The sequence below is a fragment of the Protobothrops mucrosquamatus genome, unplaced genomic scaffold, assembly GCF_001527695.2.
Source record: "Protobothrops mucrosquamatus isolate PMUCROS unplaced genomic scaffold, P.Mucros_1.0 scaffold_88, whole genome shotgun sequence".
Taxonomy (NCBI): domain Eukaryota; kingdom Metazoa; phylum Chordata; class Lepidosauria; order Squamata; family Viperidae; genus Protobothrops; species Protobothrops mucrosquamatus.
This window is the reverse complement of record NW_015386164.1, coordinates 1,086,578-1,101,691: the sequence shown is the minus strand read 5'-3', so window position 1 is coordinate 1,101,691 and position 15,114 is coordinate 1,086,578. Positions and strand designations below refer to the sequence as shown.

The 15,114-nt window shown below is 37.2% G+C and overlaps 1 protein-coding gene across 1 annotated transcript in view; it reads right to left on the bottom strand.

Moving 5' to 3' along the window:
• Window positions 1-10,581: 10,581 nt before the first annotated feature.
• The window catches only part of SH3RF1 (SH3 domain containing ring finger 1), a gene marked incomplete at its 3' end in the record, with an annotated part of 67,341 nt that continues 62,808 nt past the window's right edge, over window positions 10,582-15,114 (bottom strand). The window contains exons 5-6 of the mRNA XM_015814418.1: window positions 11,709-12,011; window positions 10,582-10,698 (exon numbers count right to left, since the gene is read on the bottom strand). Of these exons, the coding sequence (XP_015669904.1) occupies window positions 10,582-10,698; window positions 11,709-12,011 (420 nt within the window). The remainder of the gene's footprint in view (window positions 10,699-11,708; window positions 12,012-15,114) is intronic.

Sequence of the window (15,114 nt, the reverse complement as noted above, 5' to 3'; positions counted from 1 at the left end):
ATGAGGGTGGAGTAGTAATTAGACCTCGCCACCCTCATCGCCACAAGGTAGGATCTAACATGCATCCTTACCTGTGTTCGGTCGGATTCGGTTCGGGTAACCCTCCAACTGCTCTCTAGGCGTCTTTTCCGGCGTTTCATCTCTCTCAGCTCCTCGGTAAACCAAGGGGCTAGTTGAGATCTACGCCGGGTCAGAGGCCACAGCGGCACGACTCGGTCCAGTGCTGCGGCTGCGGCCACATCCCAGGCCGCAGCCTGATGTTCCGCCGAGTCGTGACCTAGCTCCTCGGGATATGGCCCAAGCTCCGTCAGAAACCTCTCCGGGTCCATCAGGAGCCTGGGACGGAACCATCTAGGTGGTTCCGTCTCCCTGCGGCGAGGGGAAGCGGTCCGGAAGTCCATCCTAAGGAGTGCGTGATCTGACCATGACAAAGGCTATAATAAATAATAATAATAAAAAGCATATTCCATATCTCTATATTGTGACATAATAATTTCATTCTGAGTTATATCCACATTATCCTCTACTTTCCCAAGTCTGTCCTCTAATCTTTCAACATTTTCCACCACCTCGTCCACCCGTCCATCTAAGCGTTCTATGTGAGCTGCTAAACCTTGAAAAGCTAACAGTATATCCTGTCTCATTTTGTTGTTCTTCTCTTCAAAAAGCTCAGCTGTCTCTATTCTGATCTGTTTCGCTGTATTCATCAAAGTATCCTGCAAGTCCTTAAGTGTAAGTGATGACGGTGGGGGAGAAGGAGGGGGCGTCTTTGGCTTAGGTTACTGTGAAGTTTGAACAACCGGAGAAGAAATCTGACCTTTCGGAAGAGCAGAAATTCCAGTACGTTTTGAAGCCATCTCTTTTTTTTAAAAAAAAATAAAATCTTGTATAATCTTATAAAAGCAATAATTGTGAGAAGTGTATTAATAATAAAAAGGAAAGAGGAAGCTTGCAATTTACTTAAACTAGAAAATGTTACATTGTTTCCTTGTCTTCACTTAAACGTCAAGTAAAAGTGAACGTCTCTTAAATATCACTTTAAACAAAAGGAAGACATTCCGCGGCCATATTTTTTCTTCTTCTTGTAGTTTAGATAGTAAATGAGGAAGATACTTATTTATCTTCTGAGTTAAAGTCCCAAATTAACCAAATTCCGATCCTCCTGATCAGCTCCGTCTGCTTTTAATTTTACTCACAGTCTCTTCAATTAGCAGATGTGGAAGCAGCGTCTGGCTTTGTTCCAAAGAACAAAGGCGGCCCGAGGTGCGGAGAAAACCCAGACTCCAAGGGAGTTCTCACCTTCGTCCTCCAAAGAAAAAATCTTTAGAAGACTAGGGAATTCAACCTCTATCCAGGAAAACTCACTTCCTCCCCTTCACCCGGGGAGAGAGGTTCCAAGCCGCGGAACAGCTGTTGAGCACCGTTCCGTCAGGCTTTAACACATCCCCAGGGCGGACGGGTTAGAAAACCACCGGAAGTTCGTATTGTTACATTTAAATTACAAAGGCTTACTACTGTCTGTAATTAGTTACTATTGTAGTTAGTTTTTGTAATTCAAGATTAATAAAAGTAGTAATTTTTACAAAGTTGTACAATAGAACATGAAATCTTTTTAAAAAGCTAGGTCGTTACTGTGGTCAGTTGTGCTCCACAATTCTTCCATTTAAAAAAATCACTCTGAAAGGAGTATTTTTTAGTGTTTCTAAGGGCAGAAATGTGAAGTATTTACGTAAGAAGGAAAAAACATCTAACCAGAAAATATATACATAGATAAAATAGTAGGCTATCCTACAATGTTCTGAAGAGTAAATGCTTCCTTGAATAGCATCTGATTGAAAGGGAGAATAAATATATATTTTTAATAGAAATTATAAAACAGTTCTCTAATCTGGGACTGTGTTGACAGTGACTCTTGTATACAATAGGCTTGGGGGCATCATCTTATCCTCTAATTTGTAACTAAAAACAAAAGCAAAACAGCGCAAGGCAGTACTACAGGAATAGCTAAGAAAGTAATGGAGAAAATTCTGTTGAACAGAGAAAAATATACTTTGAAACTGCTGGCTTGAATCCTGAATCTTTCTATTGACATGATAGCAATGTTCCAATACCTCAGGGGTTGCCATAAAGAAGAGGGACTAAAGCTATTCTCCAAAGCACTTGAAGGCAAGACAAGAAGCAACGGATGGAAACTAATCAAAGAGAGAAGCAATCTAAAACTGAGGAGAAATTTCCTGACAGTTAGAACAATTAATCAGTGGAACAACCTGCCTCCAGAAGTTGTGAATGCTCCAACACTGGAAATTTTTAAGAAGAGACTGGACAGCCATTTTTCTGCAATGGTGTACGGTTTCCTGCCTGAGCAGGGGGTTGGACTAGATGACCTCCAAGGTCCCTTCCAATATTATTATTATTATTATTATTATTATTATTATTATTATTATTATTATTATTATTATTATTGGTATAGTATAGCTTTTCACATACTCCACTAAATCCTCACTCAAAGGTCCCAAAGGCGTCAAACCCAAGAAGAAACAAAGCATAAATCTATATGAATACAAAATATTCATATCCACTATATAGATACCCACTACAGTTGCACGTATCTCCCATGATACTAATCTCACTATTTATAGCTTTAGATGAACATCTGGCAAACTGAAAACTGCACTGTACAGCATAATAGGGAGTGGCAGAAATATGAGGCAAACTGATTTTTATCTACACATAAGGACTGTCATGATCAAATACTCAGACTCAAATTTTGGAACTCACCATGGAAACTTGGACAGCAATTAGTTAGAGAAGACTTTGATATTGAGACAGCATGGAGCCAGGATGGGCAGCTTCTAACCAAGATCTGTTTAATTTGGTGTCTGATTGAGTACAATGCCCCTCTGGTTTTGATCTTCCAAGGAAAATCTGGAAAGTGCTCAACTGGATCTGAACCAACCATGGCAGGTATCAATATTGGAAATACAATAGGGCTGGTTGATAATGCTAACTATGACTGTGGGAATGCCCTGCAAACTTTACATCATATTGTGACGGAATGTCTCCTCGGAAGGTTCCTTGGGTCCCTGCAAGAACTACAAAATCTCAAGGACACTTCTATCCAATGCCAAACAATCTAGGTATCAGGCCATAGGCTAAGCCACTCTAGTAACTGCTCATGAATAATTTAATTTTATTCATAATTTTGTTCTTCGTATTGCATGTTTTTAAAATAACTCACTGTTCTGGTATTTTGCATTTTGATACACATTTTATATGCTGCTTTTGTGACTTTTATGCATTAATGCTGTATTCTATTATGCCATATGAGATAAATAAACAAACAAACAAACATGGAATGCATTTATCTCTAGCTTTAGCTTATTCTGTTATTATATGGTAACATTCTTCAGTTGTATTTAACATCATATATATCTTATTTGCAACTTGCATTGAAATATCTCCTGTACTTATGAAAAAGATATAATTAATAGGGCCACATACTAATTCAGAAAGTATGCAACTGGAGCAGTTTAATAACATTCAATTTTATTGTCAGAACTGCCACCTCACGCTTGCACTTTGCATTTGCTTGATGCTACTCTGCCATGAACTTTGAGGGTAGGAAACTGGATGGGAGGGAAGAAGTTCACTACTTGCTGTACCTTCTGGAGACATTACATCAAGGTCAGATAGCTGGGAACGGCATGCAGGTACATACCAGCTAGTCCACCGTTGAACAGACCATTCCCAAAACAGGTCATTTGAATATGATTGAGCAACAGGAGACCAGCAGTGGGAAGTGACTGGAGGGAGGGGAGAGTTAAACTTAGGGATTTTGGTGCATGAATTTCAGTTCTGGTTTTGCTTTATTGCATTCTGCTTGATCTTTAGTAAACTATACCGTTCTAACTAAATGGAGTCAAGGATCATTCTTACTTCTGTTCTCCTCCACTGCATGCACATTATGTGATGGTTCTGTCTGCCGTGTCAATAAGAATTAGAAGATATTTCAAGGTTATCATTTGTTATACATAAATACATCCATCTGGGCTTGACATGAGTAATCTAACATATATGAATAGAAATGTCTGTTCTATTTCATTTCTACAAAGTATTTCTTTACCTCTTTACCTAACCCTAACCCTAACTTTTACATGAAATTGCAGTTTATGCTTTTTTTACTTAATGTATATGTATTTCTTAATATGTACATTTTAGCAAGTAACTTTTCCTAAAATATTTTCTGCATATTTTATATCATATATACCTTTTTCAACATTTCTGTTCATGCTTGTTCAGAACACTTCATTATAAAAGTCACATTAAAATGGAATAGATTTTCTCTCCAATCCTTTATTCATCTCAACTATACACTAGCCACACAGTTTTATCAATCTTCTTTGTTTATGCACATGTATATATGCGTGTTTGATAGCTAGTTATTAAATTCTTGTTTTTGTCAAGTCATTTTTAAAGCTCAAATCCTTCCATTTTCCATTAAATGGAATACAGTTGGTTAAAGGTATGCAGTATTCAAATCTAAAATAATCAATGATGATTTACTGTAGATCTAACATGGAAATCTTTTTTATACCTATTGGATGTTCTTTAAAGAAGCTATTCTTTTTCCTGGGCTTGCATGATTGCTATATAATCACAAGACAATACCAAAAGATTTGGTTATTGTCTCGTGCCTATATAGCAATCATGCAATTGATATAGCATGAATACTTGGCCATTACTACCACTTTCCTTGTTGTATAGCAAGTGTTATAGCAATAGCACTTATATACTGCTTCACAGTGTTTTACAGCCCCCTCTAAGCAGTTTACAGAGTCAGCATATTGCTCCCAACAATTCTAGGTCCTCATTTTATCGATCTCGGAAGGATGGAAGGCTGAGTCAACCTTGAGCCAGTGAGAATCGAACTGCCAAACTGCTGGCAGCCAGCAGTCAGCAGAAATAGCTTGCAGTACTGCATTTTAATCACTGTGCCACCACAGCTCATCCATGAAGTAGGTTGAAGGCATATGAATTCTCAAATGTCCTTGTGTTGGAATGACCAAATATAATTTTGACACTTTATTCCCCCACCAATGAACATAATACAGTGGTGCCTTGGTACTCAACTGTTTTGAAATTCATCAAATTTGGTATTCAACACATTTTGGCATGAAACTTTTGTCCCACTACTCATCATTTGTTTGGTACTCAATGAACAAGCTAGAACTTGTCTGTCAGCTGCCTTGTGAGTCACTACATTATTCCTTAAGGGAAAAAAATGTTTAATACTCATAGTTTTTGGTAGTCATCGTGCCTCCAGGAATCAATTAACTATGAATACCGCAGTACCACTGTAAATACAGAAGTTGTACCTTCTAGGGACAGGCAGCAAAGGCTGTAAAGAGCTCCTCCAAAAGTAAAAGCTTTATTTTATTTTATTTTAACTTTTTAACCCTTTTTAACACTACATTTTAACCCATTTTAACCTATTTTTAAATCTGTTTTAACTCTTGTTTGACTTTTTATAACAGCCAAAGATTTTTTATCAAGGATATATACTGGAGAGACTACTATTGTTTTACCTACATTTTAACAACTCTACAAGCCAGGATTACCAAGAATGGGGAAAAGGAGAAAGAGACAGCGTGTTCACTCGGCAGCACAGAATTTTTCCAAGCCACTGAAGCAGCAGAAAATGCAAGATTTCACTGCAAATAGACAGTCTGCTCCAGTAAGTAACTCATCTGTATGTGACTCATTGGAATGGGATTTAAAAACCGAACTTGAAAGCAAACAGCATATAGAACTTTCTGTTTCTCTCACAGAAAATAGCTCCCCTCCCTGGAATTCAGCACCTACTTTTCCTGCACAGGATGAGATAGTAACAAACTTAGTAAGGGAGAATGAAACAGATCTCTTTTCCAGACAATGTTTGCTCACAGCTCAAACTGTAAATTCAATCTACGAACTTTTATCAATTGTCACAAATAAGATTGACTGCTTGAAAGACTCTTTTGCAAAGTTTATCAGCAGTCAAACAAACATTGCAGAAGGACCCAGGAGGACACATAATGATAGACAATGGATGGCTAATGCAGAAATGGAAACTAGAATAGGCCCCTCTCTCCTTTCTATAAATGAGAGAGGAAAGAATATCCACAAAGAAAACAACACCCAATCAGATAGTTCTAGAGGTGACCATTATAACCTCAGTTTACAGACCAACCAGGTAACCTTGCAAATCTACGACAACAGAAGAAATAGAGGACGTTGGAGTGATAGAAAAGCAGTTAGGTAGTCTCTGAGCCAGCTGCTCCGCTGAGAGTATACTCAGATTGATTTATTACATGCAGAGTGGTTGCCAGCAAGAAGGCAATGTATGAGAATTTTGTTATCCTTCAAGCAGTCCATAATTCCCTCAATGCTTTTTAGAATGAAGCACTTCCTGAGCAGTTTTTTAATATTTCCAATACGTGTCTTCTGCTCAGGGAACCTGCGCCCACTCCTGATTCAGTCTCTCCATGAGGGAACTATTGCTTTAAATCCAAGCAACAACAGACCTCATACTGATAAGCTTGAAGCAGGGCAGCTGAATCGACCTTGAGAAAGCAGAGAAGTGATCCATAAACTGAGTTACCCACAGTCACTGATGCTGCTGAGGGTGTGCCAGAAAAGTTGATAGACTTTATCGATGTATTGCCAGAACCTGAGCAAGCTAATAATACACAGAGGCTGGATGGTTTAAAAGAAGCATTGACAACAACTACTCAATCTAATGCATCAAATAACAAATTATAACTATCCTCCATAAAGTACCTCTATGGAGAACTTGAACTGACTATATGAAGGCCAGTGCAAGAAAAACACTTTAAACATCATGTCATGGAATGTAGCCAGATGGTATCAATTTAGAGCCCTTAATCACTCTGATCCTCTGAAAGGTAAGGATATTACATTGGTCCAAGAGACTTGGACTGTGGATGATCTCCTGCTTAATGGCTATTATTCATATAAGCTGGAAGCAAGGCCAGGCAGAGGCTCAGAGAGACTGAAAGGAGGGCTGGGTATATTTATTTCTACCAACTTGAGAGCAGAGTCCTCACTTATTACCCCTTTAAACCATTCAGCTATGGCCCTTCTCCTGAAGTTGGACTCAGTCCTGCTTTTGATAATTAATGTTTATCTCCCTCTTTCACTAAGAAAAGCTGAAACCACTGCTGTATGGCTGGAGTGAGAACACTATGTTCGTAAACAACTCATGGAACACCCAAATGCCAGGATCCTACTAGTGGGAGACTTGAATGCCAGATTGGGACCAGATGATTATACATTATTCATGAAACATCATCAATACCCACCATCGGAGGTCCCTATACAAACCAATGCCCCCCCCCATCATACGACTCTCCAAAGACATTAGAGGTAACTATGCTGGCCTCTGTCTTGCCAAGTTGGCAAATAAATTTAACTTCTTCATATCTAACGGCTCATGGCCTGGTGACTATCCTGGCGAATTTACATTTGTGGCAGGGTCCAAAACTAGCACCATTGACTACATCTTAACTTCTATGGACTTAGTACATTGTATAGAAAATTTTGAAGTCCTGCCTTACCTAGAAAGTGATCATCTACCTCTGTGTATATACATGAAGCCCTTTATCAGGCAGATACCCTCCAAGGACCATTTTATCCCTGCAATCTCTACAGCAGGCCTAACAAGATGTCAGGTCAAATGGGCCCAACAACTTGATCAGAAGGTAAGGAGAGCCCTAACAGAGGATAATTTTCAAAAAATCTGCACAGCCTTTATATCAGCCAACCTGACTCAAGACTTATTAGAACTATATAAAACTTTAGTTTACGAGCTACAACCATTATTAGCACATGACCAAAATTTCTCAGTTAAGAGATCCTGTACCGCCTCCAAACCATGGTTTGATAAGGATTGCATAGAAGCCAAGAAAGCCCTTAACTTGACATACAAGGAGTACAAAAGCGAGACTGGATATGGCAATAAAGCAATTCTTAAACAGTTACTTACACTCAAAAAACAATTCAAGCAATTGATTGCATTCAAGAAGAGACAAGACACAAAGTCTTTCTGGGAACAGCTCATTGTGGCAGCAAAGCAAAAGAACTCCTCCTTGTTTTGGGGTCTAATAGCTTGCCACTCTGAAAGAATCTATACCCCATTAGACTGTCATATATCTCCTATAACCTGGGAACTTCATTTTCAGAGAATGTATGAATACCCCTCCAGCGAGAGTACAAGGTCTGTAATGAAGGATTTACCTGAGTGGCCTCCAGTTTCAGAGTCGAAATTAAATCCCTCATTGGCCAACTCAAGATCGGGAAGGCTCCAGGAGCTGACTTCATTTTGGCTGAATTACTAAAGAATAATGTGGAGTGGTGGATACCTGTCCTGGTAGCGCTATTCACCTATATTGACTCCACCGGCCATGTCCCAGAGGATTGGGGCTTGGCAATTGTGGTCCCAATTTATAAAAAGGGAAAGACGACCCTGCCAATTACAGAACAATAAGTCTGCTAAATATAATCAGCAAACTCTATGCCAAACACCTTCAAGATAAATTAAAGGAGTGGCTGGATCTTGAGAACCTGATTGCCGAAGAACAAGCCAGATTTAGAGAGGGGAGAGGCACCATAGATCAGTGCTTAGTTCTTCATCATTTGATTGAAAAATATGCATCAGATAGATCTGTATCATTATACACTGCCTTGTAACTGTGTCAAAAGGCAGCTTTTGACACAGTTACAAGGACTAAGCTATGGGAGAAGCTGGAAGCTGCCTCAATTGATCACAGATTCCTCTGTTACATGCCTTACATACCAAAACATCCCTCAAGGTGAGGTGTAATATGCAAGGGTCTCTCGACGTCAATTGAAACTCAAAAGGGGGTTAAACAGGGGTGCATTTTGGGCCCCTTGCTCTTCAATTTTTACATAAATGATATGGTAACATGGTTAAATAATCCAAATGACCACCCCCAAAAAATAGGTAACCGAAGCATTGCTCTGCTGCTCTATGTAGATGACGCTGTGATTCTGTCCAGGACATCAGTTGGCCTTAAAGGAACCTTGCGAGCCCTTGTCCAGTATTGCAAATATAATAAAGTGGACATAAATTATGAGAAAACAAAGGTTATGGCTTTTGCAAAAAGGCCAAAACAGTACTCATGGTATTTAAATAGCCACAAAATAGAGCAGGTAATCACCTTTAAGTACCTAGGGGTGGTCTTCCATGCCACTGGCTCACGAAAAGCCCATGGAGAATATGCGGCTGCCTCTGGCCAACGATCAGCGAACGCCATTCTTAATTTTTTCCGCACAAAGGGAGGACACTATGTTCCAGCTGCAATTAAGCTCTTTCTGGCCAAGTCGCTAGCACAGCTTCTCTACGGGACCTTGCTTGGACCCTCAGCTTCGTGTTTTATACCACTGGAAAGAATTCAATCCAAATTTATCAGAACAATTCTCCAGATGCTGCGCTGTGTCCTAAACGCACTTCTGCGCCTGGAGACAGGATTGATAAAAGTGGAAGCAAGAATCTGTATAGCTTCCTTAAACATCTGGCTAAGGCTTAATTGCTTTTTGCAAGGCTTTGCTCCATTAATTCTTCAAGATAAATTCTCCTCTTCATTGATCAAGGCAGTCAAGTCTAACCTTGCCAAACTAGGCTTCTCGCCGGCCTCAATTCTCAAATTGGACTACGACCAAGCAAAACAAACTTTGCATCAAAGGATTGAGGACATTGAGAGGCAAGCAGACTTAGGTATGGCTCCGCAGTTTCTGGCTCCAGACTCTTATTAGATACGTGGTTACACCTGCCAGGTATCTTAGTCAGTTGGAGTCAGCAAACCACCGGAAAGCATTCTCGCTTGCACATTGCCATGCATTTCTATCGGCCATCCTGTATGGCAAGTATAAAAAAACACTGTTGGCAGAAAAGACTCTGCTCCTGTGGCTCAGGAGAGGTGGAGACCATTGGACATACTCCTTCAATGTTCCTTCTATAGAGCTATTCAGAAAAACCATATCCTTCCCATAATTGATAGGTATCCTGGTTGTTCAGAAAGTATTTATCTCCAGTGGCTGCTTAAGGACAAGCAGGCAGTGATCATGGTGCAGGTGGCTAGATTCTGCGCAGCAGCATTGGGGATTCGCCAGAAACACAAAAACATTTTAGATCTTTTTAATAATCTTTTATAATTAATTTTATTATGTGTTTTAATCCAGCATTAGACTATATTCAAGGTATTTTTATTGTCAGGTCAGTATGATTCAGTTTTTCTGAAGGTAGCTAGTTTTTGTTATACTGTCTGTAAAACTAGGCAGACCTTGGTCACCCATTGATTACATCATTAATTGTAATATATTGCTATGTCCTCTTCTGTTGGTTCTGTTTAGTTTTGTTTTATTTGAATGTTTAATTTATGTATTGGCCTTTGGTTGTAATAATAATAAATTGAAATTGTACCTTCTAGAATTCAAACACAAAGTGCCAAGTGAGATAAAATGCCATAAAAACTATTCTAACATCTGTGAAATGATACTTACACTTACAGCAAAAGCAGCTTGGTAAGTGACTTCAGGTGGAAAGGTAAATGAATGTCCTGTTGTTACTGGACTGCTGGGTGGTGGGGTTACAATTAGTCCTGTGGTACTAATGTGAACCTATTAACAGCAGATACATTAAACATAATTAATGTCTCATCCAGAAAATTCAATCGTTCCATAAGTGAAAAAGTGAAATACTTTTACAACAAAATATTACCTTCATATTTAATATAAATTATTTCTAGTCTTAAAATTTATATACGTTTCACTTTTAAGTACAAATGTGTGATACAAATGAATGTTATGGTTAATGTATTTGAGATTTCTTTATGAGATTTATTAATATTATTAATAAATAATAACAATATTCCTTTTATCCATTTTTTATATTTTTAATGTTTTAATTTTAATGCTTAATTTTTAATACTCTAATTGTTTTATATTATATCTTATCATATTGTAAGCTGCCCAGAATCACTTGATAGTGAGATGGGTGGCATATAAATTAAATGAATAAATGTACTTTTATCAATTTTATCAAAATGATTTCTTCTTTTATGCATCCCTATACAGAATAAATAAACTCTGTGCAATGTTAACCGGGGTTATCACTTTCAAATAGTATTTTTAGCAAGCTTCAACAAAGTTTGTAAAACTGGGTTGATCACCCCCTTAATGACTGTCATCACTTATGACTATGATGGGCAAGCTTCATTACAGTCATAAGTCAAGGACTATCTGTACCTAAATTCTCATCTAATTCTCAATTTGTGAAGGGCGAACAATCATTCCAATCTGTTTATATCTGGAAGATTTTAACCACAAATTTTAAAGTAACTAACATTATTTAAATGTTATCTAGTTTAGGAATAAAATTATTTTAAACTTTACTAGAAAACATTTAAAAGATAACCTATTTAAAGTGAGGAAAAAAACCTCATGTAAAAAGCAAGAACAGCTGTCTTCAGATAAAAATATTTAATAATTCAAGATTATCCTTTAATAAATAAGATCTGCTTACTTTAATACAAATATAAAAATATTTAGATCAATAATTATACCCCATTTATTTTGACAATATTGTAAACTGTCATTTAAAAATGATACACCTTGATTTTCACTTTTACCTGAGAAGGTGCACTGCAAGAAAGACCTGAAAGCTCAGTTATCCGTGCTGCAGCAGTTGGATTACTGGAGCTGATGAGAACAGGAGGGCTTATTTCCATTGAGTGACGATTCTGAGAAGACTGTGAAGCCTTATTGGACATGGTAAGGGAAGTAAAAGAATGGCGTTTTTTGGTGTTCTTCTTCACATCAGTATACTTTTGAACTGAATTGCAATGGGATGTACCAGAGGTGCCTTCTCCAGAATCTACTGTAGAAACTGATGGTTTGTCTAGTTCAATAAGTTGTTTTGCTGTTGAGTTAAACTGCAAGAAAATAACCATAAATATTAACCCTATCATTTGATTAAAAGAAAAATTGTGTTAGTTCCATTGTAATTATATATTGTGCATTAAGTTATATTTTTGTATCAATCCTGAATGTTTTGAATTCATTACATTTGGCCGCTCTATGTATATAAATGTTAGAAGAGAAGAAATAGAATCTTTATTCTCTTCTCCATTCATTACTTAATAATATTGAAAAAAAATCTATGAAGTAAATTACTGCAATCACACCTCTTTGGGATCATGGTTAAAGTAATCTTTAAGTTTAATTATATCACAAAGTACATGCACATATTGCTTGATTTCTTGATAAAATAATAGAAAACAGGATAAAATAATAGAAAACAGAAAACAAGCTGGTATGGTGTCTGCTTAAGAAATATATACCTCTAATCACTTGGGGTATAGATAGATGAAAAAAAACTTAAGAATATGCACAAAAAGGCAATTTTACTTGCAATTAAATCTGTTTAAATTATCAGAAATTTACTTATTAAATAGAATTTTAAAGAGATAAATTAATGATAGACTTCCAGAAAAAAAATCACACATAAATATATATACACACCACATAGATAAAGGCAAAGGTTGCCGGTTATCTGTACACTTCAACCCCTTTATTGCCAGTTATAAACTTAGAGGAAAACTATGGAAAGATACAGTATCGAAATCCCTTTAAACAATTTTTTTCCAAAAGTCAATTTATCACTGTAAAAATCTGAAAATTAGCAGGTAAAGAAGCTGGGACAGATTTATGCCAAAACTGCAATATCTTCCTTATCATATAACATTCCAAGACTGTTGATTTAAAGCAACAGGCCAGGCAACTGGGATACTTACACTATTCTCCCTCAAAGAAGTCATGTTAAAAATTAGTATCCTAAATTATTAAGATTAGATTTTAACTATCAGTATGAAACTATTTGTCTTTCACATCTTTAGCTAATAAACTTCTTACATTAATCCTCACACAAACTAAAGTTTCTTTTTATATGAGTTTACAATCCTTCCTCATTACTTAATATATTATATAACTTATGAAATTTTCTTAACCAATAAAATGCACTAGCAGCATTTATAAATTAAAATGTAAGATTGTATTGGACATAACATTTTTTTTTATTTTTCAAGCTTATTTTTATTAAACTTGTCTATTAACCATGACTACCTAATGAGCTTTCCTTTTTATTAAAATGTATTTCTTTCCAGTACTGTATAATCACATTTAATCACAATCTAAACTGTATTTAGAAATTATTATAATGCAGTGCTCAGTGTAAGATTGGATAATAAACTGCATTAGTCCCTTACAATATCTCAAATTTCTTCCTTAAGAGTGCATCTGCTATAGCAGTTTTCATTTCAGCAATAAATATTAATATCAAACTTCTGAAAAACTGAAACTGGACAGAGCAATAACCTCATTTTGTTTTCATTTGTGACTGGGCAAGCTTACTGCACAAAAAGATAAAGGTAAGCTTTTCTAACCCATAATTTGGTTTGAAATTTTGTTAAGGATATGAATACTGTAATTTAAACTAAGGCTAAAACATTAAGTCTTATTTAAAGAGCACTATTATGAACCATTCATTATAGGAGGAATAATACTGGCCAGGTTACAGTAGTGGCCAAAATTGTGGAAACCTTTTGGGAAAAGTGTACATTTTAGGTTTGATGGCTAATAACACCACTGTCTTTTGAAGTAGTACCATAAAGTTATATATCAATGGAAAGATACGTTAATCAAGAATGTAATGCAACAAAGTTTGTTCAATTATCTGTATTCTATGAAAGGTTATAGCCAAATAACCAGAAAAAGGAAGCACAATTTGCTTAGGTTGATATCAGGTAGCTTTCCTTCATCTGATTGTAGCCAATGAGCATGAGCATTTAGAGAGCCAATCAGGTGTCATCTTGTTTTGGCAATGAGCCAATCAGATCAGAGTAGGATTCAGTTATTGATGTCATGTATTGAAACTGAGAGGAGGACATTTGTGAGTGTGTTATGAGATCCCTATCAAGTTGGTTGGGGTTTTTTGTGTTCTTTCATTTAGTGAGCTTGTAAAATGTAATAAAATTAAAGTAATGGTGCAAAGAGTTGACTGGTTGCCCAGAAAGCGATGTAAAATAGTATTATTAAGTGAACAAGGCTACAGCTATAAAGAAATTAGAAGAAAAATTGGTGGAAACTTAACCAAAGGTGGCATTTCTACGTTTTTGAAGAGGTATAAGGAGATTCAAGTCACTACAAAACCATACTGGTAAAGGCAGGAAAAGGTGCACAATAGCAAGTGATGATAGAAGAATTAAGAAACTGTGCCTACGTGACAGAAGAAAATCATCTGGGTGTATACAAGATGAAATGGCGCAATGCAATGTGAAGTTGAGTGCAAGGACTGTTTGGCGCAGACTGCAGGAATTTGGCCTAAAATCTAGAATTCCACGAAAAAAGTCACTTTTATCTCTCAAACAAAGGTTGAAAAGACTAAACTGGGCTAAAATCCATGTTACCTGGATAGAGGAACAATGGGACAGTGTTATTTGGAGTGATGAGACCAACCTCTCAGTTTGGTAGTGATGGCATAAAATACATAAGGAGAAGAATCGGAGAAGATTTGCATCCTGATTGCATTACATGTACCATGAAACACCCAGTCAGTGTTATGATCTGGGGTTGTATGACATCAAAAGGTGTGAGCAGAATTTGTGTAATTAATGGGAATATAAATGGCCAAAAATACATTAATGAAATACTTGAGCCCAAACCGAAGCCTTCCACACATGATCTTTTCCAAGACAATGAAGCATTTTTATTTCAATAGGATTCAGCTCCATGTCATGTTGCTGCTGTGTGCAAAAAGTGGTTTCAAGATAATCATATTCGGACTTCCGGTGGCTGCCGGCGGCCGATGGAGGCAATCTGACAGCCTCCCGTCAGCGTTCTATGTAAAAGCCGGCAAAACAGCGCGTATCAGCTGTTTGCCGGCTTCAGCCTTCTTCTCGGGCGAAGGGAAGAAGGTGAGCTGCTGGTGAGTAGGCGTAGAGTTCCCTAGTCTCCCCTGAGGGCTCTCGGGGAGATGTA